The 24,616-nt window shown below is 42.3% G+C and overlaps 1 protein-coding gene and 1 long non-coding RNA gene across 5 annotated transcripts; one reads left to right on the top strand and one right to left on the bottom strand.

The window, feature by feature from the left end:
- Positions 1-1,814: 1,814 nt before the first annotated feature.
- ARGLU1 (arginine and glutamate rich 1) lies at positions 1,815-15,935 on the bottom strand. 4 transcript variants are annotated; one of them, XR_008319182.1, is made up of 5 exons: positions 15,343-15,934; positions 6,147-6,372; positions 4,296-4,353; positions 3,781-3,864; positions 2,495-2,634 (listed from the first exon to the last, which is right to left on the bottom strand). XR_008319182.1 is itself a non-coding variant. In XM_053307886.1 (4 exons), exons 1-4 carry the CDS (start codon positions 15,918-15,920, stop codon positions 2,470-2,472), a joined length of 1,053 nt encoding a protein of 350 aa, XP_053163861.1. In that variant the 5' UTR covers positions 15,921-15,930; the 3' UTR covers positions 1,815-2,469. The 4 variants fall into 4 exon arrangements, 1 of the variants encoding a protein (XP_053163861.1); XR_008319181.1 differs by having other exon boundaries at positions 2,617-2,634; positions 4,242-4,353; positions 15,343-15,935; XM_053307886.1 differs by lacking the exon at positions 4,296-4,353 and having other exon boundaries at positions 1,815-2,634; positions 15,343-15,930.
- A 104-nt stretch (positions 15,936-16,039) lies between these two features.
- LOC128350156 (uncharacterized) lies at positions 16,040-20,703 on the top strand. Its single transcript, XR_008319183.1, has 3 exons — positions 16,040-16,117; positions 18,411-18,731; positions 20,298-20,703. It is a non-coding gene; the product is annotated as an uncharacterized LOC128350156 (long non-coding RNA).
- Positions 20,704-24,616: the final 3,913 nt, after the last annotated feature.

Here is a 24,616-nt window from a genome sequence, read left to right as displayed (position 1 = left end):
GAAAATGTGTCCCTGAGGATTCTCACAGGGATATAGTTTTGGGTGGTCCAGAGTGCTTCTCAGAGAAATGGAGGTGACCAAAATTTGCCCCATTGCCAAGTGGATCTGGAGTTAGTTGGACTTTTCAGAAGCAACAGTGCTTTGTTAATCAGGATGTCAGCCAGTGACTTTGGTTTCCCACACAAAAGCGTTAAGATAGGCAGATATCACTTAGCAAAATGTATCAAATGCAACACAAAAGTCAGATGCTCAAGTCATTAAAAAGCACTGAACCATACTTAAATGGCATAGAAATTGTTTTGTTAAAATTCTCTATTCCAACTGCAACTCAGGAGCTTCCCAGTGCTACAAGTTACAATATCAATGCAGTTAGTTTAAAGCAAAAACACTGTTACTTAAATACTAGGTTCTTTCCTCTGAAGTTCTGCTACATCTTAGACTATGTGGGTGGAAGTAAGAACAGCACAATGCTTACAACAGTATTAATTTATTACAAACATTCTCAAAGATATTGACTGTTCAACTGTGTATTTCACTGTCATCTTTTCATCCTGTATTCTGGGCAAGCAAGACACGAGGCCATTCCAGTTCTGGGCTACATACTGAAAATCTGACACAAAAGATGTTACATACTTGCAAAACTAAGAAGGGTTAGCACCCATTTTTATCATAATCTGTTGACATTAAAAATGCACTATGGATGCTGCAGTTCTAGTAGAAACAAAGTACATGCCAATTAAAAAAAAAACCCAACTCCATGAGAACAGTTATGCTAGTTGGATTAATTTGCACTCTAGTTGTAAAAATATTCCTGAATTGACAAAAGCATGCAGCATCCAAATACTCTGGACCTGAAATAAAGAGCATGTTAACTATTTGCTTTCAACTTAACTTTCCATTGTTCATCATTACAATATTACAAATAAAAGGTTACAGAGTTAGCCTAATGATCCATTGCTATATCAGAAAAGTGCTTCAAATGGAGTATATTAACTATTTTACCAGCATAATATCACAAACCACAAATTTTATGCAGGCAGATATGCCAGCGAATAATTTTGGGATCATGGTAGCAGAGATAAATATTTTGTGTGGTGATTTTTGTGCATCATGCTATAGTTAAAAAAACTAAAAGGCAAAGATCCAAAGAACTGTGAAACTAGTTTCATGGGCCCATGGGAGGTAAGACTTCTTGTTCTCAAATATGCCACACGGAAACTGAGGAGTAAAAGATAAAATAAAAAAACGGTGTCCTCTCCACAGAGTAATGAGAACAGTTTAGCATCTCCTGCACCCCTGTATGTGTCTAACTGCCCACATTACTGCAGAGCAGCCCTGCTCCAGTATGACTTAAAATTGTGTAGTCACAATTTCACAATGTCCATTAGAAATAATGGGCAGTGTGTCTTGCAACTGCAACAAGGCTTTTCCACAACACTGTGGGTGGTGTTTGTGACACAGGCAGGGGTGATAGCAATGCTGAATTGTCCATGTTACCCTGTGGAAAATGTCGGTCAATAATTCCATTGGGCTAGCATGAATTGTTTGGATCCCAGCCAGAAAAGGAGATGCAGCTAAAATAAGATGAGATCAAAACAAAACGATCATTAACAGCCAGCAACAGACACTTAACAGTACAACTATAGTAGTTTCAGTTGTATGTTCAAGCTTGACACTGAAAGTATGAACAGTGCTGGAAAATGTTTAGTGGTGATCTTAAAACTAGAGTGCTTTTGATGATTGGAAAAAAACCCAACACAATTTGCTATTTAATAACAAATATACATGGACTAAAAAAATTTACTTAGAACGTATGAATTTAAGACTTCACTTTATTCGGCATATTGGTTTATTTACACAATTGGGAATGCTGGTTGAATTTTATCAGTGGAATAAAAACAATTCTAGCAGAGACAATACTGAATTCCCTTTACACATCTCCAGCAACACTGACCAACTTTTTCCTTACCTGTATCAGGAACATCAAGCACAATAGTGGGATAGTATCATAAGACACCAATATAACAAACCACTGAGGATCCAGTACACTGTGGGAGTTTACCAATATTTTTGCCGAGCTTTTTTTTAAAAAGTCAGCAAAACCAGCATTAATAGTTAACATCAGAGTATAACTCTGAGATCAGTGGGTCAGTAAAAACCTTATCAGACCATACATAATTCATAAAGTGACCTGATCTGTATAAGCCACTTTATCACAGAATCAAGTAGATGAGAATAGATTTATTATTTAAAGAGACAATGATCTGATAAGGATTTAACTCAATAGAAGTTAAAATAAGAGATGCAGAGCACAGCCCCTATTAGAACAAGCTTAACTTTTCAGATGTCCAAAAAGGGAAAAAAAAACCACGAAAGAAACTTAAAAAACAAAAACAAAAAAAACCCACTTCAACATGAAGCTACTATACAAAGTTTGTTTCATTTTCCATTAGAGTTCAGAGCTGAAATTTAATCCTGACTCTTTAGTGAGAATGACAGTTTTGGCCTAGACTTTCCCTTGCCTAGGATAATTTTTTGCTCTTCCTTTTGCTGACGTTGTCTCTCTTGTTCTAGTTTCATCCTCTCCTCATGAATTTTCCTTTGTTCTTCAACAATTTTCAATTGTTCTTCAGCCTATAAAATGAAAACAGTGGGATTTAGATTTAGTATTGGTTGCTTCAGCATTACTGTACAGGCTCTTATACATTTGCCAAGAAAAGTCAAACACTGACCACTGAATTCTTCAAGCTTAGGTGAAAACTAAATGGCTGAGCATGCATTTCCATGTTCAGAGATCAAATCCTCAGGATGTATATTTCTATTATAAGCCTATGTTCTTAAAACTGTCCATGTTTTATCTATCATATTTATATGATATATAAAACATGTGTATCGCTATTTTATTTATTCATTTTATTTAAATTGATATCAATTTAAAACAAATATAAAAGTAAAAACAATTAAATCAATTTCACAGACTAAAATAGTAAGACAATTTTATGGGATAAACACAATTAAACAGTTTAAAAATTAGTTTCAGTTAAAAGCCTGAGAAAACAGGTGTGTCTTGAGGGTCTTCCTAAAAGTAAACAGAGATGGAGATGCTCTTACTTTTACAGGTAATATGTTCTCATTACTTTATGGAAACAATGAAGGAATTTCCACATTGCAAAGAATGAAGTGACTTTTTTTAAAAAAAGCTGAACACTTAAAGATACAGCATGTTTCACAAATGTAGTAAAGCACTTGCAAAGTTAGCAAGTTGCTTTCCTTCAAACTCTCAGGTTTTTTTAAAAGACTGAGACCATGGTTTTATTTTTAGCCTTACTGGGCAAGATCTCAGGAAGTAAGAACTACAGACTTGATCTAAAAGTGCCCTTCTGGATCAAAAAGAGCTTTTATAGCGCTTACACAAATTTGTGCACAAGCACAAAGATCTACCTATTAAATCACTGAACAAACTCTTCTACCAGCACTTACACTGACCAGAGTGAAAAAACAGCCATTAATGCTGTTCTTAATATGCTTGTGTATCTCAGATCACCACCCCCTTATCTCCAGCCCCCATGCTCTGACCCCAACGAAGCTCGGGAGAATCTCTAGAGCCAGGTTTTGGGGACTTGTGGGAAGAGGGGAAACAGAACTCCAACGGACGGACACACACATGTTCCTTCTACTGGCACAACAGGGACCCCTAGGGCCACAATCCAACAGATCAAACTCACTTAACTTTGGTTCTAGTCTATTATTTATACATCTCCAAATTATACTTCTACTTACCAATTTAGCTTGTGCTTCTGCAATTTTTCGATTATTCTCTTCTAGTATTCGCTCAAGTTCCTCACGCTTTGCACGCTCTTCCTCCTAAAGGGGAGGACAGGGTAAGATGTTAGAAAAGTAAAATACTCACTCACCCATCTGCACTAGTCTTCCTAGGAATTCCTTCTGTGAACTGACTTAAAGGGGCAGCTTTATAGCCACCGTCTTTGTCTTTCAAAACAGCAATCTGTGCAGCCACTAAAATTGGTCTCTAACTCTAAATTTAAATCATCCCTCCCAGTCCAAACAGCAACCAACTAAACCCTCCCTAGTCAGAGCAGCCTAGCCATTTATTACTAGTATCTTAATATCACACAAATCAACAAGGACAACTACAAAAACTGGATAGTATTTACCAAATTAAAAGAGTAATATATAAAATATAAATAAAGTGAATAGTTTGTCTCACCAATCATGTATACCTACGTATTCTTTACCTATACTCCTTTAATCAGCATTAAAAGTTGAATATTTACTGTCTTGTCCAGTGTCCTGCAGAGTGTGCTCCTCGGCTGCCATACGCGCCAGCTTCCTCTTTAAAATGATTTGTACTGTTAGCTTGGCAATGCCTGCATCAGCAGCTCAACCATTTATAAAGAAACAACATACAAGGAAGGCTGAGCTGAGGAATGCAGATGTTTACGGTAAGAAGGAACAAAAATATGTAAAACATTCCTAAGGCAAACAATTAATAAGAAAAATACATTTACTGTTAGCGAAAAGTACAAATGGTAATCCATACTCCATGGAACTATGGGCTTCCTTCATGGGGAAATGGACTGAACATCCTATAGTGTGACAAGCTTAAAGACAGTATCAAACTGTCTTTCTACAATTTAAACTGGAATTCAGGAGTCCAGGGAAAGTATGATATGGAAATAAAATCTGAAACTGAGTTTCCTTTATAGGTTTAAAGAAACTTTGTTATGCAAACCATAAGCAAAAAATATTGCAAGAAGGTTCAAAAGTAATTTCAGTTACCATAATAAATATTCAGGATTTTAATATGTGAAAGTTTTTATAATCAGCCTGAGGTCCGCACAAAAAAAATAGTTAATAGGAAACAAAGCAAGTATGTGAATAAAGTACTTCTTGCTATGTCTAGTAACCAGCTACAGGTTGGCACCCTTCACTCCAGGAATTCAAGATTATGTTGTGTAGTAAAAGTCCTGATGAGTTTGGTCGCTATCATATGGACCCACTACTATTTGATTATCTACGCTTTGGGAAGTGTCAACTATTTCAGTCAATATCCATTGAACAAAGATTTTTTAAAAATTTTGTAATCTTAAATAATTCAGCTGTTTAAAGCCAAATGTTGGATTTATGAAAAATTAAGCTAAATTTACAGCACATGCAATTAACTTATTTTAAATATGCTGTACTGTAACAAAAATCCTGAAGGAAACGGTTTTGAAAGGCTAACTGAAGCCTTTCTCCTATTACCAACTAATCATGCTCAGTCAAATCATCAAGGGCGGGGGAAGAGTATGGAGTGAGAATGGTCTGATACTCAACACTATTTACAGTAAAGTTTAAAGGAATCTAAATTGAAATTTTGGGATCCTGGAGTGATTAGTGCTGGCAAGCATTAAAACCTCCAGTAGCAAATTACTGTCTCACAGAAAGACATTTTCAGCTTCTGCTCCAGCTGCTGACAGAAGAAGTCACATGTTTAGCTCAACTTCAGACAAGGACAACCTGCTCTTTTACAACTCTCTAGTCTAGAGAAAAAGAAGGAGTTGTTAGTAGTCACTGAAAAAACTGGTCTCATGAATTTGGCATAAGTTTTTTTGTGAAGAAAGTGAACGGAACCAGCATTCCAGGATTAGTCCACTGTGTGTTCAAGAAGAATGCATGTTTGCTTTAAAGGGAAAGTAAGAATATGTATTTATTTAAGAGGTACTGCAGCTCAGCGCTGGATCCTAGTTTCCCCCTGACTGAAGGCATGGAGCCTCTTACAGTCTAGGTAAAACAAAACAAATGAGGGATACATAGTCACAGATTGTTTAACCCCTTCCCCCCGTAAGAAAGGACTGTGGATATATCCTGCAGCCATGGCAAAAGTTTCAAACAATTCTCAAATATGTAGATCAGTTCCATTAAAATCATGTATCCTTGCACAGGTTTTAGGAGAGTAACTGTTTTTGGTATCAGTGAGCTCCTCTGAATAAGTTAGAAATTAGGTTTCGCAGCAATGCAAGTTTACACAAGAAGGGAATTAGATTTGCTGTATTCCATCTCCTTCTGAACGCAACAGGAGGCACAACGCGACACTGAAAGTTTTGCCATGGACTGTCTCTACTTTCCAAACGACCGAGCGTTACCTCTCTAGCCTTTTGTGCAGCAAGTTCAGCTTGTCGCTGTCGCTCGAGTTCTTCGAGCAACTGTTTTTCCATGATGCGCTTAGCCTCCTCCACCCTGCGGAGAACCTCCCGCTCAATCTCATCTTTCCGTTTCTCCAATTCTTCTTCTACTCGCTTAGCTACAAGTTCCTCCACTCTTCGGGCTGTCTCTTCCTCTATAAGCTTTTCTTCTATTTCTTGTTGCCGACTATAGAGACAAGAAGTACAAAATCAAGAATTGTCATCACTGCCAACCAGTCAATTAGCATTCATAGCACACTTATTCAGCATTACTTTATTATTATACTGATGTGTGTGGATGTATATATGAATAAATAACATAGAAATATGGGATTTGAAATGCATGTATTGCTTTCTGTCCTCAATTACAGCAATTACAACACACAGAAATGCTTTATTATTAATATTTATTTAATTTAAGTCCAAAGGCTCTAGGCAGTTCAAAAAAAACAAAAAGCAAGAAAAACAACACACTATATTAAAAACAGCAATTTAAAAATTTAAATCATTCAGAGATTACTAAAGCTTGGCTGAAAAAATGTGTCTTAAGGGCTCTTTTGAAGGCTGGCAAAGTTGTTAAACCACAACTATCTATAGGGAGAGTATTCCATAGCCCAGGAGTGACTACGGAGAAGGCCTGCCCACAAGTCACTGCCAGAGGAGCCGGCAGCATACAGAGATGGACCTCTCTTGATCTCAATGTGCGGTGGGGATCATGCAGAAGAAGGTGCTCTCCTAGGTAACCCTGTCCCAAGCAGTTTAGGGCTTTAAATGTAATCACCAGCACTTTGGATTTTGCCCAGAAACCTATTGGTAGCCAATGCAATTGCTGTAAGACAGGCATAATATGGTTTCTCCAAGACTCCCCAGAGACCAATCTAGCCGCTGCATTTTGAACCAACGGAAGTTTCTGAACCACATACAAGGGCAGCCCCACATAGAGCGCATTGCAGTAGTTAAGCCTAGAGGTTACCAGAGAGTCTACCACAGTTCTGAGATCACTATCTTCAAGGAGTGGACATATCTGTCGTATCAACTAAGTTGATAGAAAGCACTCCTGGCCATAGCCACAACTTGAGAAACTAGAGTGAGGCCTGTGTCCAGAAGCACTCCCAAGGTCTGTACCAGTTCCTTCAGGGGGAGTGCAACCCCATCCAGAACAGGAAGGTCTATCATGTCCCTCGAAGTATGACCCCTTACCACGAGTACCTTCATCTTGCTTTGATTCCGCTTCAGTTTATTATCCCTCATCGAGTCCATTACAGCCTGTAGGCAGGCATTTTTGGAATTATGCAGAAGAAAGGAGTTATGCCATTTCCTGATGATATCATGGAGAAATAGATTTGAGTGTCATCAGCATATTGATAACACCCAGCTCCAAATCTCCTGATGATCTCAACCAGCAGTTTCATGTAGATGTTGCATTGGAGATAGGATGCTGAGTGACACCATACAATAGCTCTCGTTTCGGAGAACACCTATATCCGAGAGACACCATCTGGAATCTACCTGAGAGATAGGTTGATTATGGATGACTGTCAGGATGAAATAAACACTGACAATCAAGGGTCAAGTATGTTGTCTGTGTAAACGATTTATTTTTCAGAAGGGATAGTGCACACTGTGTATATGCATACTAAAAATTTGTTTAAAAAGTGATGTGGGGTGCAAAAAGTGTCCATTTCAAAAACTACATTCACTGACATTCAGGCTAGAGTTACAGATGTGCAGCAGTACAAGTTCCAGACTACTGTTGTGCTCTCACTTGAGTGAGGCAAGGGGTGACTTTCAGCAATCTTCTCTTCCCTCTCAAGTCCACTGTGTGTTGCATGACCCTCAGTGACATATTTTAGTGACACAAAGCAGGCTACAGAGGTATTTCAAAGCTGTGATGAGTATTTTTAGGCAATTATACCTATGAAGTATGTGAGAGCGTACATTATATTGATTTATTGAGTAGACCAATAGAAGTCCTCTTAGGGATGAGAGCTGGTCTTGTGGTAGCAAGCATGACTTGTCCGCTTTACTAAGCAGGGTCTACCGTGGTTGCATATGAATGGGAGACTAGATGTGTGAGCACTGTAAGATATTACCCTTAGGGGATAGAACCGCTCTGGGAAGAACATCTAGGTTCCAAGTTCCCTTCCTGGCATCTCCGAGATAGGGCTGAGACAGATTCCTGACTGCAACCTTGAAAAAGCCACTGCCAGTCTGTGCAGGCAATACTGAGCTAGATGGACCTATGGTCTGACTCAGTATATGGCAGCTTCCTAGGTTTCCTATGCTTTACCTAAAGGTAAAGTGTGCCATTAAGTTGATTTTGACTCCTGGCACCCACAGAGCCCTGTGGTTTTCTTTGGTAGAATACAGGAGGGGATTACCATTGCCTCCTGCCACGCAGTATGAGATGATGCCTTGCAGCATCTTCCTATATTGCTGCTGCCCAATATAGTACCAGCAGCGATTGGAACCAGCAGCCTTCTGCTTGTTAGTCAAGCATTTCCCCACTGTACTACTTAAGGTGACTATGTTCCTAAAAATTCTTCCCACATAAAACTTTGAATCTGTTTTCAGGATAACAGTTAAAGCCCAAGAAGTATCTTTATTGATCTCCCCACCCACCCCCAATCAAATATCTCAGTTCAACTATTCGGTTGCTTGAAAAACCTTTGAAATACAGTGTGGCAAATTAATACAATGGACTTTAAAAACAACAACACAATCTTGTATAAATAGGTCAAACACCATACAACTCCCAGAATCCTCAGCTGCAATGGCTTTTGCTTGGGGGTTATGGAAGTTGTAGTCAACAACATCTGGGAATCCCTGTTAGAGGGAACACTGCTGCAGTGGACTAAACAGTAGCATGAGAAGTCTATCATGAGCGGGGGGGGGCGATATCTGCCCTTCTTAGCAGACTGCAATCTAGTTTTACAAATGCAATGATTAATGTAGATCTTATCTACTGTAATTTTAAGCACAGGACTGTCATTACATTTTCAATCTTTTTTCTGCAAATATGAAGGGCAGATATTTTGGACACAATTCTATCCAAATTAAGCATCTTTTAATTTTTATTATTAATTTATTTATTTACACAGTCAGAAAGGTGTTATTGACTGGTTTGTTTTATCCAGAAATCGAGTCCTTCCCAAGGACCTGGGATCCCTGAATTTTATTGTCATTGTTGTTGCTGTTTGTAATTGGCTGATGGTGATTTCTGTGGCCCCTATGGTGTTGAGGTGCTCTTCAAGGTCTTTTGGAACTGCACCCAGGGCACCAATTACCACTGGGATTATTTGGGTCTTTTTCTGCCACAGCCTTTCAATTTCAATTTGTAGATCTTTGTATTTGGTGATTTGTTCTATTTCTTTTTCTTCTATTCTGCTATCCCCTGGTATTGCTATGTCGATTATTTTCACTTGTTTTTCTTTCTTCTCGACTGCAGTTATATCTGGTGTATTGTGTGGCAGATGTTTGTCTGTTTGTAGTCGGAAGTCCCATAATATTTTTGCATCTTCATTTTCTTCAACTTTTTCAATTTTATGGTCCCACCAATTTTTGGCTACAGGTAGCTTGTATTTTTTGCAGATGTTCCAGTGTATCATCCCTGCTACCTTGTCATGCCTTTGTTTGTAGTCAGTCTGTGCGATCTTTTTACAACAGCTGATTACGTGGTCCATGGTTTCATTTGCTTCTTTACAAAGGCGGTACTTGCTGTTTGTTGTTGACTTTTTGACTTTTGCTCTTATTGCATTTGTTCTTGTGCAGCCAGTATTAAACCCTCTGTTTCTTTCTTCGAGTTGCCATTCTTAAGCCATTGCCAGGTCTTGGTGATGTCTGATTTTCCACTTATATTGTACAAATATTGACCATGCAGTGGCTTATTTCTCCATTTTTCTGCTCGGTTCTTGACTTGTTCTTTCTTGTAGGCCTGCTTTGTTTCACTGGTGTTGAACAGTTTCTCGTTATTGACCATTTTAAGTGCATCTTCTTCACTGTCGATATATTCTTCAAGGCCTCTTTTCTCCTCCTCTACTGTTTGATGGACTTGCAGCTTTCCTCTTTCACCTGAGCTGCAAGGGAGGTATAGCCTATCTACATCACTGTGGGGGTGCAGAGCATGATTGATGGTCATTATTTTCCTGGTCTTACGATCCAGCGTCTCTAGCTTTGCTTGGTTCCAGTCTATTATTCCTGCAGTGTATCTGATAACAGGTGTAGCCCAGGTGTTTATGGCGTGTATGGTGTTCTCGCCACTAAGTTTGGACTTTAGGATTTTTCTAACTCTCCTGATGTATTCACTTCCAATTTTTCTTTTAACTTCAGTGTGTGCAATGTTATCAGCCTGGAGAATGCCCAAGTATTTGTAGTGTTCTTTCTCTTCCAGGTTCTTGATGTTGCTTCCATTGGGCAGTTCTATTCCTTCTGTTTTTCTTATTTTCCTTCTGTTCATTATTAATGCAGCACACTTGTCTAGTCCAAACTCCATTGCTATATTGCTACTGAATATACACGATATACTTCCAATTTTTCTTTTAACTTCAGCGTGTGTAATGTTATCAGCCTGGAGAATGCCCAAGTATTTGTAATGTTCTATTTATTACTACTACTACTACAACTACTACTACATTTGTATCCCGCTCTTCCTCCAAGAAGCCCAGAGCGTTGTACTACACACTTAAGTTTCTCTTTCACAACAACCCTGTGAAGTAGGTTTGGCTGAGAGAGAAGTGACTGGCCCAGAGTCACCCAGCTAGTGTCATGACTGAATGGGGATTTGAACCTGGGTCTCCCCAGTCCTAGTCCAGCACTCTAACCACTACACCACGCTTGCTTCACCCGAGGTTTGCCCAGGCCACCTAATGGCGCAGCAGGGAAATGACTTGATTAGCAAGCCAGAGGTTGCCAGTTCAAATCCCTGCTGGTATGTTTCCTATGGGAAACACCTATATTGGACAGCAGCAATATAAGAAGATGCTGAAAGGCATCATCTCATACTATGAGGGAGATGGCAATGTGTATTCTACCAAGGACAACCACAGGGCTCTGTGGTTGCCAGGAGTCGACAGCAACTCAATAGCACATTTTACTTTTTACTTATTTTCAGCAGAAGAGTTAGGCATGTGGTTAAATCTTGCCCACTGAAATAAATTGTACTTAAAAGTGATTAGTTTCTGCTTGAGGGTGCCTTTGTTGAAAAGAATTAGGATTCTAAGGGGACAAACACAAAGCACCTATACACACTCCAAGTCAAATAAATCTTTATTACGGTCATGGTCCAGCATAAAATATAGGTTGATTACAAACACACTCCAAGTTTAGTCTCTTACTCCAAAACTGGAACTGCAAGGGTGAAAAAAAACAGCCTGGGGGTGGGGAAGTGTTTCACACCCCAATATGTAGATTCAGCACTCTGACATTAAATGAAAGGGGTGAGTGTCATGTGCCTCATTGAGACAAGACCTTTTAAACTTGTAAGGACAAGCCTGCACACTAAACAAATTAATGCGGCTGCTCATCTAACCTTAACTCATGAGCAGTTTTTTTCCTATATACTACCCAAACACTTGTAATACCAATATATGAAAACATACAAGCTTTGGAATGTGCTCCCTTTTGAAATAAGATGTTCAACATATTTAGTGGCTTTCAAGATCTTACAAACACATCTTTTTCAGCAACAAATATTTATATACCACTTTTCAACAAAGGTTTACAAAGCAATTTACATAGAGAAATAATAAATAAATAACTAAGATGGATCCCTGTCCCCAAAGGACTCACAGTCTAAAAAGAAACCATGATAGATACCAGCAACCGTCACTAGAAGTACTGTGCTGGGGGTGGATAGGGTCAGTTACTCTCCCGCTGCTAAATAAAGAAAATCACCATGTTAAAAAGGTTCCTCTTTGCCCAGTTAGCAGGAGTATCAGGCTTTTAGTTGCAAGTTAATCATTTTAACTGTTTTTAATTGTTGATATTGTTAACTGCTGTGATATTCATTGAGTGACAGTACGCAAACAAAAATAAAACAAAAGGAAATGATGTAGGAAATTACATCCTTCTGAACGAGTGGGAATTCAAGCAGGCACTATCCATTCTGACTCACAGCAGCTCTCTAATGGTAGAGGGGTAGGTCTACCACCAGAGAACCTTTTTAAATTTCAGTACCAGAGGTCAGCTTGGGACCTCATTCACTTGTACAAGTATGTATAATACATGCACATTATTTTAAAACTGATTAAAATGCTAATTATATGTTCTAAGGCCCTTTTCACTCCTGAGTATCAGTTCATTAAAAATGTTTTTATTACATAAACCAAAGTGTTCTACAATCTCCATAATATACTACTTTGTACAATATCAAGATATTAATAGATTTTGGCTCCTAACTATTGCTTCCTGAATAACTGGAGCCAGTTTTGTAATTCAAGTCTTCAATTATCTAGCAGCAACAGATCACCTCAAGCACTTTCAAATTCCACATTTCAGTTTAGGTTAGAGATCAAACTTTACTCCTCATTAAGACATAATACCCACTGACCTTTCAGTGCAAGCATTTCATTTCATTTATCAATACACTTCACAAGTCATAAGACTGATGCGGGCCTTCTGTCAAACACTTAGAGTGTGAGTGAGAGAGAAAGTAAGTGTGTGTGTGAATATGTAAAGCTCACTAAAAAAGGATAAGTGAACTAAAATGAACATGAGTATATTTGCAAAGACAACAAATAATACAACCCCATTGAATAATGTACTATAACTACTTTCTTTAGTTACATGTTTCTTTACTAGCATGTCAAAGTCAGTTCAGATTTTACATATGTTGGCTTATTCATATAAATAACTACATGTGAGAGTGGTCTACACACTCACAGGAAACAGTGGTAGCTTCCATGAGCAGGGCACAGTGGAGATGAGGAAATCTCTACTCATGGAAATTACTGCTGCCTACCATTTGATTAGTTGGTTGTACTGTTGAGTAGGTGTCGTCTCCTGACCCACCCTTTACCCCACAATATACTGTTTACATGAAAGTACAGACAAGTAGGTTACTGGAAATAACATCTGATATAGTGTTAACGCAACCATTGTCCAAAATGTTGAGCACATATAATCTATTTCATATTGCTTATTTAACTCTAGTGCTCATGTGTATTTAACTGGGCATGGAACTCTGAATACACTAGAATAATGCAAGTTAGAAAACTTAAACGCTCATGTGAGCCTATTTGGGCCTTACCAGCCTTGCAAGCTCCGCTCTTTGGCCCACACTAAGACTCAAAGTCTCTGTGGTAGTGTTACAGCTCTGAAATTCTCTCCCAAAGAAAGCTTGCAGATTGCTACCCTTTTCACATTTAGATGTGTGGCCAAGATATCTATTCTGTTTTTAATTAAAATATGTATTTAGTTAGTTAGTTTGATTTCTATACTGCACTTCCAAAAATGGCTCAGGGCGGTTTAAACAGAGAAATAATAAATAAATAAGATGGAACCCTGTCCCCAGAGGGCTCACAATCTTACCTGTTAAATATTTTGACATCCATTGTGCCACTCATTTTTAAAATGTTTACGGCTACTTCACTGCTGTTTTTTTATTTTTGTTTTATTAGCCTATTGTTATAAATTTTGTTGTTGGTCACCTTGTAAAGCTTTTAGTTTGAAAGGTGGGTTATAAATCTGCTAAACAGAGTAAGATACCTATAAGCTTTCTTTGCACAAAAAACGTTTTATTGCCTTCGGTCTTTAGGGTCTGAGTTATTTCTTACTATATTCTTTGAACTATTCATCTTGCTTACACACAGCACTCAACAGCTTTTGTAAACTGCAGGAAGCTTCTGAACCGTAACCACTCAGTATTGTCTACACTGACTGGCAGCAACTAGGGGTTTTCCCCAACCCTACCTGGAAATGCCAGGGATGGAAATGCCAGGGATTGAACCAGGGTCCATCTGCATGCAAAGCATTTGCTTGCTCCTGAGCTATAGCCCCATTCCCATTAGAAATGCTCAGAGAGATTCTTTCAGTGGCCAGTACAGCCCTGTCCCACTATGCTGATATTGCTCTCAGAATGATACACTACTACTGGACTGAAGCTTATTATACTGAAGCTTTTAGCAAAGCACTCCTCACCAGGCCTTATATGCAGCATTACTCCTGCTAAGCCAGCCTGCATGCCATGAGAGAAATGGGCTACTGAATGGTCCAACAGGCAACCTCCCGTACAGTGAGTAATCTATTTAAAAACAAAGTGAAAGGGGAAGGGCTACCTTGGCGTCCAACAGGAGCTACTCCATGCTCTGCACACCAAGTATGCATGGCCACATCTCTTTTGATTTCCATTTCAATATCTAATATGCTATGAACATTATAGAAACAACAGTGGCATTAAGCTCAAAGTGTATAACAGATCATACTGTGAATAATATATTTGTAAAAGGACTTCTGCAAACTAGGGCAGAAAAAGCAAAATATTTACCCCCAGTTTCATAACTATCTTTCAAATAAAATTCACCTAGCTATGACAGCCCTAATGTAAAGTTAATGAATAAAACGGAGTCCTACAAGAACTTAAACAACTAAGTGTTCAAGGGAAGCAAAGCAAATGACGAAGGATCATGCTTGCATGAGAGAGGACAGCAACTCCTCCTGAGAGCAGAGCAGAGTGCAGGAGTGGCATGTCAATCCTGAGTAACAGAAAAGGCCTTCACTAGAAAAGCTAAATGGGAGAATTAAGGGGGTGGTTTCTGGTCACATGAAGATAGTGTGCAGAAGGATGAACACCTGTACATCAGACAGGTGACCAGTCAGGAACAGTGTCCTCACAGGTGTTAGTTAGAGCCCCCTCCGCGTATTCCCAGCATCCATTAACAGCCTCCGTCATCACCCCCTCCCCAGTGTCTCTTTGGAGAATAGCCTTTTGCCCAAAGGCTGATTTCCCCCACAGCCTCCTTGCCAAAGACAGGCTTCCCTCTCGCTCTCCCATTTCCTCATTAGCCCCTCCGCCAGAGAACGACGATGCTCGCAGCCCATCCCTCTCTGCGGCCTCCTCCTCTTCATCCCGAGGAGGAGGAGGAGGAGCCCCCCCCCCGCACTTCAAAGCTCGCCTCCCCGCGCGGCTCCCCCTCCGTTTCCCCCTCCCCTGCCAGCTCACATTTTCCGCTGCCGCTCGAACTCGGCCTTCTTCTCCTCCTCCTCCCGCTTTTGCTTCTCATCCAGGCTGCTGCGCTTGCTGACAGTTCGGCCGAAAATGTCAATGCGGTCGGGCGGGGAGGAGGCGCGCTCTCGGTCCCGGTCGCGTTCCCGCTCCCTGTCGCGGCGGGACGGGGCGGTGTTGGAGCGGGACCTGGAGCGGGACTCCCGCCGCCGGCTGCGCTTGCTCTCCCGGGACTTGGAGCGTTTCCGCGCCCGCTCCTTCTCCCGAGAGCGGGACCGCGAGCGGCTCCGGTTCTTCTTGTTGTGCTTGGAGCTCTTGACGCGCTTGGAGTGGGACGAGCTCCGCGACCGGGAGCGGCCCATCCCGAGCGCCTCGCCTGGCTCCGCGAACCTCGGCTTTGCGGCCCTCAGCGCAGCCGAGAGAGCACCTCCGGCATCCACCCTCTCCCACTCCGCGCACCAGGGTAACCTCGCCGGCTCTTCCAACTGAGCAGGCCCGAGGCCCAGCGGCAGCCAGACAAGATGGCGGCTACCCGACTCCCAAGACGAAGAATCGCCTCCTCCCTCCCGTCCCATAATGCCTCGCGCAAGCCCACAATGCACCGCAACGTCGCGCCTTGGAAAATGAAAGCGCCGCAGTCCTGTACGGAAATACCCGAAGAAGCTCTCGTTGTCTTTTCCGGAAATGCCCGAAATTGCGATTTAGGGCTGTTCAGGGATGGGGAAACAGCTCGGGTCTTCACGGAAATCTCCGCGATGGCTGTGCGAACGAAGTGAGTGGTGACGGAAATGCCCGAGTGTGGGCGAAGCCATTCGTGCCTCTTTGGGAAGTGGGTGGAACCCGGAGAGAGCGTGCGTGGAGTTTACATGCAGCCGGAGAAATAGAGTGCGAACAGCACACGCTGTAACAAACTTCCGGTGTCCCTTAATGTTGGAGTCATACAGTGTCACGTTTTGGAATCAATGCTCTGTAACAGCGATGAGCAGCCCCTTGGTCCTATGGCACTCGTGTGTTCTAGGCTATTTTTAGACTCGTCGATTTCATTCAAAAAGGAACATGATGCAACATGTGGAGGGCAATTTAAAAGATTATTATTTGTATACTAACAGCGAAATCAAAAGCAGCATCTAAACGATCTGTTAGAGCCATTTTTGGAAGGGCGGTATATAAATCGAATAAATAAATAACAGTTACCCTGGTTGTAGAGACGTATATCATATTCTGATATCAGAGTATATCATATTTAGATTTGCACAGAAATAGCAGGTGTCCCAATTTGCCTTCAAACTACGGGTGGTGGGGAGGGAATGAAACAGAACTCTGGCGGCAAATGTATCCCTTCATAGTTATTGGCTGCAAGAGCTCTGCTTTCATTTTACTGAGGTGATCACCCCCAGGGCTACTTATGTCAAGGCATGTTTATGAGTATTCTAAGGAGTTAGACTGCCAGCACAAACGGCCCTTTCGGACATAGTGCAATACTGCAGGTTGATGAACCCAGGGTTAATCCCTGAACCCTTGAATTGTCCCACAGACCATCTTTCAACCCAGGCCAGGCAACCTCCAGTTTCAGGACAGAGGAGCCCTTCCCTCTTCTTGGCCTGCTGAGGCGGCATCCCAGAAAGCTCTGTACCACTCGCAATGCCAGACTGTGGGCAAGGCATCAGCAGGGTGGCAGCCATTGGCCACCATCTTTAAGGGGGCGTGCCCAGTACAATTGTGCCTTTACAGCCTGGACCACCCCGCCCTTGGTAGTGAAAGGGCATCTAAACCCTTTTAAATGGAATTTAAATCCTTTTCCTCACACCATTTGCACTGCCACCTTAGCAAGAGCCCTGCAGCCAAACAGTCTCACATAAGCAAAATTACTTGCAAATGGAGAATAGAGAGGGGCACTATTTTTCTGTTACTCCAGGAAGGGATCATGATGACTCCCTAGGAGGGAATATGTATATGAGGGCAAGCAAAGGATCCTGGGGTCTGGTCCACTGTGACAAAGGATGCTCTTGTAATGGCAAGTCAGGAACTCTCAACACTCTTCGGCTCCCATGTGGGCTTGCTGGCCACAGATTAGCCCTCTGATGAGAGGGCCAGTACACTGGGGAGGACCAGAGGCTCCATGAGCTTTGGGTCTCTGTCGGACTGTGCCATGACACAATCCAACAACAGGGGGGGGGACCTGCTGGTGTGGTATAGCTGTTTAAAAATATAACTCATATTCCTTGCCTCCCCCTCTACACTCAACCCTTACGGACTCCCAAGGAGTCCAGGCCACTCCATGTGTCCAGCTGTTTCCCTGTGGGCTTAGTCTGGCAAGATCAGGGATGGCTCCAAGTACACATTCAAAATTCCCATGCTGGGACCAGTATTCTGGTGTATGCAGATCAGCCACTGTGGGGAATCACTGGTGATGGGAGCCCCTGTTTTCCACGTTCCCTGGAAAGCCAAGTGGCCATGCTGGGCAAAAATCAACATACATATGTGTCAAGGGATGACCAGACTGCCAGAGTGAGCACTTTCACTCCTGCTGTCTGCCAGTCGCACGACCTGGAAAGGTGTTGATATGGTACCCTTGCTCGGGGCTTGCATGGATCTAGCAATGGTGCTGGGTGGTGACAGCCCTCTGGCCCACATATGTGTCTCTATGGACTGCCACTCTCATGAGAGAACAGTCCTTGGGAGAAGGGACTTCATCACACATTATTAGCAATCCAGCCCTTGAAACATCACCCCAGTGTACCTCAAGATGGTTCTTCTCATGAGTATGCCAGAGACTGCATGCTTGCACCCAAGCAGAAGGGGCTCAGCCCCTCTTCCCCTACTAATTGGTACCCCCCCAAAATAAATCGAGCAGAAACACTTAAGAATTCCAGGGGCTTCCTTTCAACCCAGACCCCGGGTTTTACTTCCCTGGCATGTGTTATCTCTGTTAGAAACAACAGGGTTGCTCAGTTTATGGTGCCACCGGGACTCCATGTGCTTGTGCAAATACTTCTTAATCATTTGATTTGTGGAGACCTCTCCACAAAATGCCTGCCTTGTTATTCCATCCTCTTTTTCTGCAGATTGCCAAAGGGGAGAACATGAGACACAACGGAAAGTGGGCATGCCCCAGTGCAGCGTTTCCCTTTTGCATGCTTTGAAGCTTGGTTTGTGGCAATGTGGCATCCCTGTTACCTGGCAATGGCTGGAGGAGTGCGGACACAGCAGAGGCAGGGCAAGTGGTCAGAGAGGTGCCCAGAGAGAAGCACAGCAGGCAAAATGTTGGCACATTTCTGGGCTGGGCTGAGCCCCCTTCTCTATGGTTTTGGCAGCAGCCACAGCACAAAAGCCAGGTTATGGTGGTGGCCGAATTTGGACAACATGACACTGCCTTCAAACCTCAGGTTGGAGCATCAAAACTCACTACAAACCAAAGGGTCAGATTATGGTTTCAGCACCAAAACCTCAGGCCACTTTTGTGATGAAACCATGGTTTCACACATTCAGATAAACATGAAATGGAACCTCTGGCATGTTCATTTCTGGTTTGGCATTATGTGCAAAGGTGGCTAAGGTCTAAGAACAGAAGGGACCTTAAGATCTTGGTGGCAGGGGAATAGATAAATGAGGCAACAGTGCTGCAGCAATGACCAGCTTCTAGGATACAGTACTGCAGTGATCTTCTCTCTTTTCCAAGTGGGAGCCACTGGCCAAAACAAAACAAAACAAAACACCAGACCTTCTATGTGAGGGCCACTTCCCACTGTGCTAAGCTCTGTATAGTATTGTGCTTCCCCCTTTCTTAAGAGCTCTAGGAGGAAAGCACTGGGAAAGGCAAAAGCTCCCAGTACTCTATGAACACCTTCCAAGATGGTGCAGGGGTTCAAGAGGGCTCCATTTAGCTTAAAGGAGCCTTCTGGCACTGTGAAAAGTGCAGCACTGCAGGGTGAAAATGTCTCCACATAGTGCCAGGGGGACTGTGCAGAGTATTAGGCTTTGGGTGAAACTTCATACAGGCCCAATGGACAATTAGTCAGGGAGCCTCATGTAGGGTTGATGCGGGCAGCCAACGGACCCTGGGACTTACACATAAGAACAAGGCAATACTAAGATTAATTTCAAAACATCTCAAGTTATGAGCCCTCTTTACAATAAATATTGTTAAAATGTAGAAATAAGTAGTCATCTACTGAATGATCTAATTTGAAATGCCATTAATTTTTAATATATATATCTTGCTTTTTTGCAAACTGGTAGAATACATCTTACAATGTTAAAAGAAGACAATGGGGCTATCCTCACAATCTGCAAAAATTGGGCTAGGAGAGCCTAGCCCGATTTTTGCAGATTGTAAGAACCACCGGGCTTGGATGCGAGCCTGGTGGTTCTAGAGCGGGTAACCCGCTCAAGAACCCCTGCCCTAAAACCAGGTTTGTGGAGCAAGCGCTCCGCAAACCAGGTTTTCTAGATTGTGAGTAGCTGTGGTGTGGCTTCGTGCCACGCCTACTCACGAGGAGACCCCCGGAGGGGAGGCAAAAAGCCGCCTCCTGGCTCCAGAAGTCTCACCAGCATGCCCTGCGCGCTCACACATGGCATGCTGAAGCTTGCAGGAGCCAATCGGCCCCAGCCCCCGCCAGCTCCGTCATGGAGCTGGCAATCATGTGGACGGCCAATACAGCCACTCAGGGCTTCTGCAGAGATTGTCTGCGGGGAGAGCAGGCTTAGCCTGCTCTCCCTGCAGTATCCGCAAAAGCCTCAATATGTTACAAACTGGAACAAAGAACCCCAGAACAATTATAAAGAACAAAACCAAATAAATATTGCCCTTCTATGAGAGGAAGCCCCACTGAACAAGGTGAGACATCCTTCCTAGTAAATGCATAGGATCAAGCTGCATACATGACTATTTACGTTAGGTTTGTTCCTAACATTTACTATTTCCTAATTCCAGAACTGGTGTTTTCTTGCAGCTGTTTTATAATTGTGGCAATGAATGTGTTGATTGGCTTCTCCACAAGCACAAGAGGAGTGTAACATCTGTGAGATCAGGAGAGCATCTGGATAAAATTTTCAGCAGACATACAGAACAGGTGGTGATGTAGGAAGCAATTGTTTTATCTTTAGAACTTGTTGGGAAAACACTCATGAGGCATTAAACTACTGAAGGATTCATCAAAAGGGGGAAAATGTTTAATTGGTCAGGGAGAAACTCACTTCAGTAACAATTTCATGTACTGCATAGCATCCTTACTTGAGAATATCTGAGTAACTTGACTGTGCAAATTATCACACCAGCAAATGCCAATACTGACCTTACTGCCAAGAAGTTGTGATGAAACGGAAGAGAAGTAAAAATGAAACATTTGTGTGACAAGCAATTGCAGGTATTTATTTTGAAGGCAGACACCTTATTTATAATGTGATTAAATCAAGGACTACCACGCTTTTCAAAATAAAATTTTGCTGAGATTTAGATAAAACTTAAAATTAAAATTTGTATAGCATAGAAATTTAACACAATGATTGGGTGGCAAATCAAAACCCAGTCAGCTGATCTGTAAGGGACCAAGTGATAATTTGGATGGGTTGACAGTACAATGTATTTCCTAATTCTCATCTTGAAGATGGAAAACACGCACAGATTGTCACCTTATGTTCTTGAAGAGACTGGGACCATGTGGTTTTAAAACATTGTCAATGTCATCTTCTGATTTTTCTGTAGTAACGTAGTAGTTCTAACTACGTCTATGAGTGTCTGCCTATCTGTGCTTCTCCATCTCCTCCTCCTAAACTCCACTGCTGGCATAAGCAGTAGAGGTAGTAGGATCATTCACATGGTAAATAAACAGGGTAGGAGGAACACCCAGCCAGGGTAGGAGAGCCACCCATGCCCCCAATCAGCAGTGGAATGAATCCAGAGATCAAGGGAGGGAGAGGGGAGATTGATTATTGGGAGCTGGGAGCTGGGTAGGACAGTGTTTAGTCCACCCTCAATAAAATGCTGGGAACTGAATGTGGGTTGAGCATGCCCATCTTACCCACATGCCACGGGCATGAGCCTTGGATTCACAGAATTCCCTCCTGTTTACTATCCAGAAGGAGGAATCCAGCACCTGCAGTTTATAGTTTGCAACACAATTCAGAGTGTGTATTTTAGATAGATAGATAGATAATTAAGATAAATCTCCAAACATGGGAAACTGGTTTGTGCAAATGATAGTTTGGTCACAAATCAGGATCAAACTAGAATCCGATTCTGATTTGATATCTCTGTGAACAAAACCACAATTCCCCATATTTTGATGAAATAAGAAACTGTGATTTGTTGCAAAATCAGAACAGAAGCTGCTTATTTCCTCCCCCGATGGGAGTTTGTGGCACATACAAGTCCAAAGGTTGTGCTTATAATGAACACTGGTTTGTGATTACATATGAATACATCCTGTGTCTGGGGAGGCTGCAGCCTTTTGGCTAGACCTCCAGGGTGCCTCTTCTCCCTAGACACAGTACTGGAAAGTCCCCACTACTGTTTCTAGGTAGAAGAGTCAGTCACTCTTGCAGCCAAAATATGGCCGGTTCCACAGACACAACTCCTCACAGTTTTAGAGCTGCTTCCCCCTGCTTATAGAGTCCTTCATTTTCTTTAGAGACATGTTTGCCACCAAATCCACCACTAGGGATGCAGCTTCACAATCTGTGGCTTTGGAAGGTATCATGCCTGTTGTTTAGAGCCAACATATGAGGGAGACAAATGAGAGCATGCTGACAAGCCATGCCTTCCGTGCTTGCTGGTCACATCTCCCAGGCCTCTGTGTGTTTGGTGTTTGTCTACAGAGAGCAGCATTGAACAGAGAGAAGAAACCTTCTCAGTGCTTGGTGCTGTTTTCTGTACCAAATGTGCAGAGACTTGGGGGTATGGCCAATGAGCATGTTGGTGTGTGAGACAAGGTACATTGCAGACACACTGCCACTGCCCCTACCACATGTACACTTTCCACAGAAGTCAAAATATCTGCATAGGGCTTAATTTATGCAGGGTGGGGGAATGTATGAGACTGCAGCCTTCCAGCACTGTTGTGAGGATGAACAAGATTTTTTAAAGTTAAGGATGGCCTCACACAGCCACCTGTAAGTACTTACAGAGTAGGTATGAGAGGAACCAGAGGTCACAGGGAGCACATGCTTCCATCGAGCTTGGCGCCTGAAGTCCAGTTCCTGATCCTGTTGACCCACTTCTGCCTTAGATTATATTGATTTTATGCACTCACTTGAAACCAGGATTTGAATTTGCTTTAACAAAGTTGGTAAAGTCTAAGGTGGAAGTGAGTAAGCAGGATCAGGAACAAGACTTGGGTGGGTTTACACATCACTCTTGATGGGAGCACACACACCCTGTGCCTCCATTTCCTCTCATACCTTTGTAGGTATGAGAGGAAAGTGAGGTGGTGGATCACTTACAGGTGGTTGTGTGAACCTTCCCTAAACATTTATAAATGAAAATGCTGTAAAAACAGTGACTACAATCCTAGAGATGTAGCAGGAGACATTTTACTATTAAAGAGGGATTATTTATTTTATTTTTGTAATTTCTTTACCACGTTTTCATGCAAAAAGTGCTGAGGGTGGTGAACAACAATAAAACCACGTTATTTGGGGTTTGTTTCTTTTTTAAAGACATCAATATACTGTATAAGGTAGGACAGCCACCATATATAACTAAGAATACACTAAGAAAATATCATCAAAATAGCAGATTCAGGGGTGTAGCAAGGTTGGAGTGGGCCCAGAGACGAGATTTTAAAATGCCCCCCCCACTCAAAGTCCAGGGCCTCCGCACACCCCAGGCCCCCAAGGATTTAAGTCTGATATTCCAAAATAAGTATGCTGCCTGGAAATACATTTCACTGAATACACACACGCACACGTCACAATATATAGTGATATACATTGAGTACTATACATCTGTGCTACTTTTAATGCCTAGAACACACTAGAAAGACAAATTATTAAAATGGCCCCCTCGCTGCAGATTAGCAAAGGAGACTTTCAACCATGCAGGGTGAGCCTATGTTTGTTTTCCCAGAATTCTGAACAAATTCAGTCAAGTTTGATTCCAGGAGGTTTTTCACAGGAGGCTTTTAAAGCCCTTTAACACACCTCTCTTCCGGAATGGAGGTGCTGCATTCACATGTTGGCCAGATTTACCCTGAAGTCCCTGCAAGTTATTGGGGAGCAGTTCACACACAAGAAAAATAAAATAAAATAAAAGCACAACACATGCTTCTCACTCAGACCTTCTGGGTTGCAAAACAACTTGAACATAAGTGTATTTATAAATGAATGAATAAAATAAATATAATACTGTTTGTTCCAATAGTTTTTGTAATTTTCTGCTATGAAACAAGCCACTTATAGGACTTTTTAGATAGTTTTTTTTTAAGCCAGCAAAATTTCCAAGCTGTTTTAAAATAAATATTCAGAGACTTCTCAGTCCCTCCCCCCCATATCAAAGCCCTATGGCAGGCAGATGTCTATATATCTGGGGGGAGGGGGCGGGAAAGGTAACCACAAAAAGGAGTTCACACTCTAACTGGCAGCAAGGGGTCTTCTGCTGCAGAGACCAGTGGTGGCCACTCTGGCTGCCTCCTCCTTCCTGGCTGGCTTGGGCCCTACTCGAGTTCAGGCTTCACAGAGGCCTACAGGAGGCCTCTGTGGAAGCCCCGCCCACCCGCCAATCAGCTGAGAGGCGGGAGAAAAGGAGCTCTTTGCAGCTTGTCTGCTGCCTCCATTGCAGGCCAGGAGAACAAGCAGGAGAGATGCCGAACAGGGCAAGTGGCTGAGGGGCTGGGCAGGGGGCAATGGGGAGTCACGTGAGGTGCCCCTGGGGGGCTCCTCCAGGCAGTGGGCCCCCTAGACAACTGTCTCCCCTTGCCTGATCATTGTTATGCGTGTGAGCAGATTATTTCATAAGCAAGGCAGAAGCAACAATATCATAATACTACAACGCAGAAGCAGTAGTACCAGGTTTCCCAAAATATAACATCTCGGGGCAGTGTTCCCTGTAACAGGGATCTCCAGATGTTGACAACAGCTCCCATCATCCCAGCTGCGATGGCCTTCAGCTGGGGTTTATGGGAATTGTAGTCGACAACATCTGGGAATCCCTGTTACAGGGAACACTGCTCAGGAGGATCTATATTTCTGGCCATCTTACAAGTTCTACACATTGAAATTGCTACTATTAACAAGACTATCTACTAAGTATGCTACAAAAGAGACACATTCCTTT

The sequence above is a fragment of the Hemicordylus capensis genome, chromosome 3 (genome assembly GCF_027244095.1).
Source record: "Hemicordylus capensis ecotype Gifberg chromosome 3, rHemCap1.1.pri, whole genome shotgun sequence".
NCBI lineage: Eukaryota > Metazoa > Chordata > Lepidosauria > Squamata > Cordylidae > Hemicordylus > Hemicordylus capensis.
The sequence above is the reverse complement of the archived record's forward strand: the minus strand, read 5'-3'. Positions and strand labels throughout refer to the sequence as shown.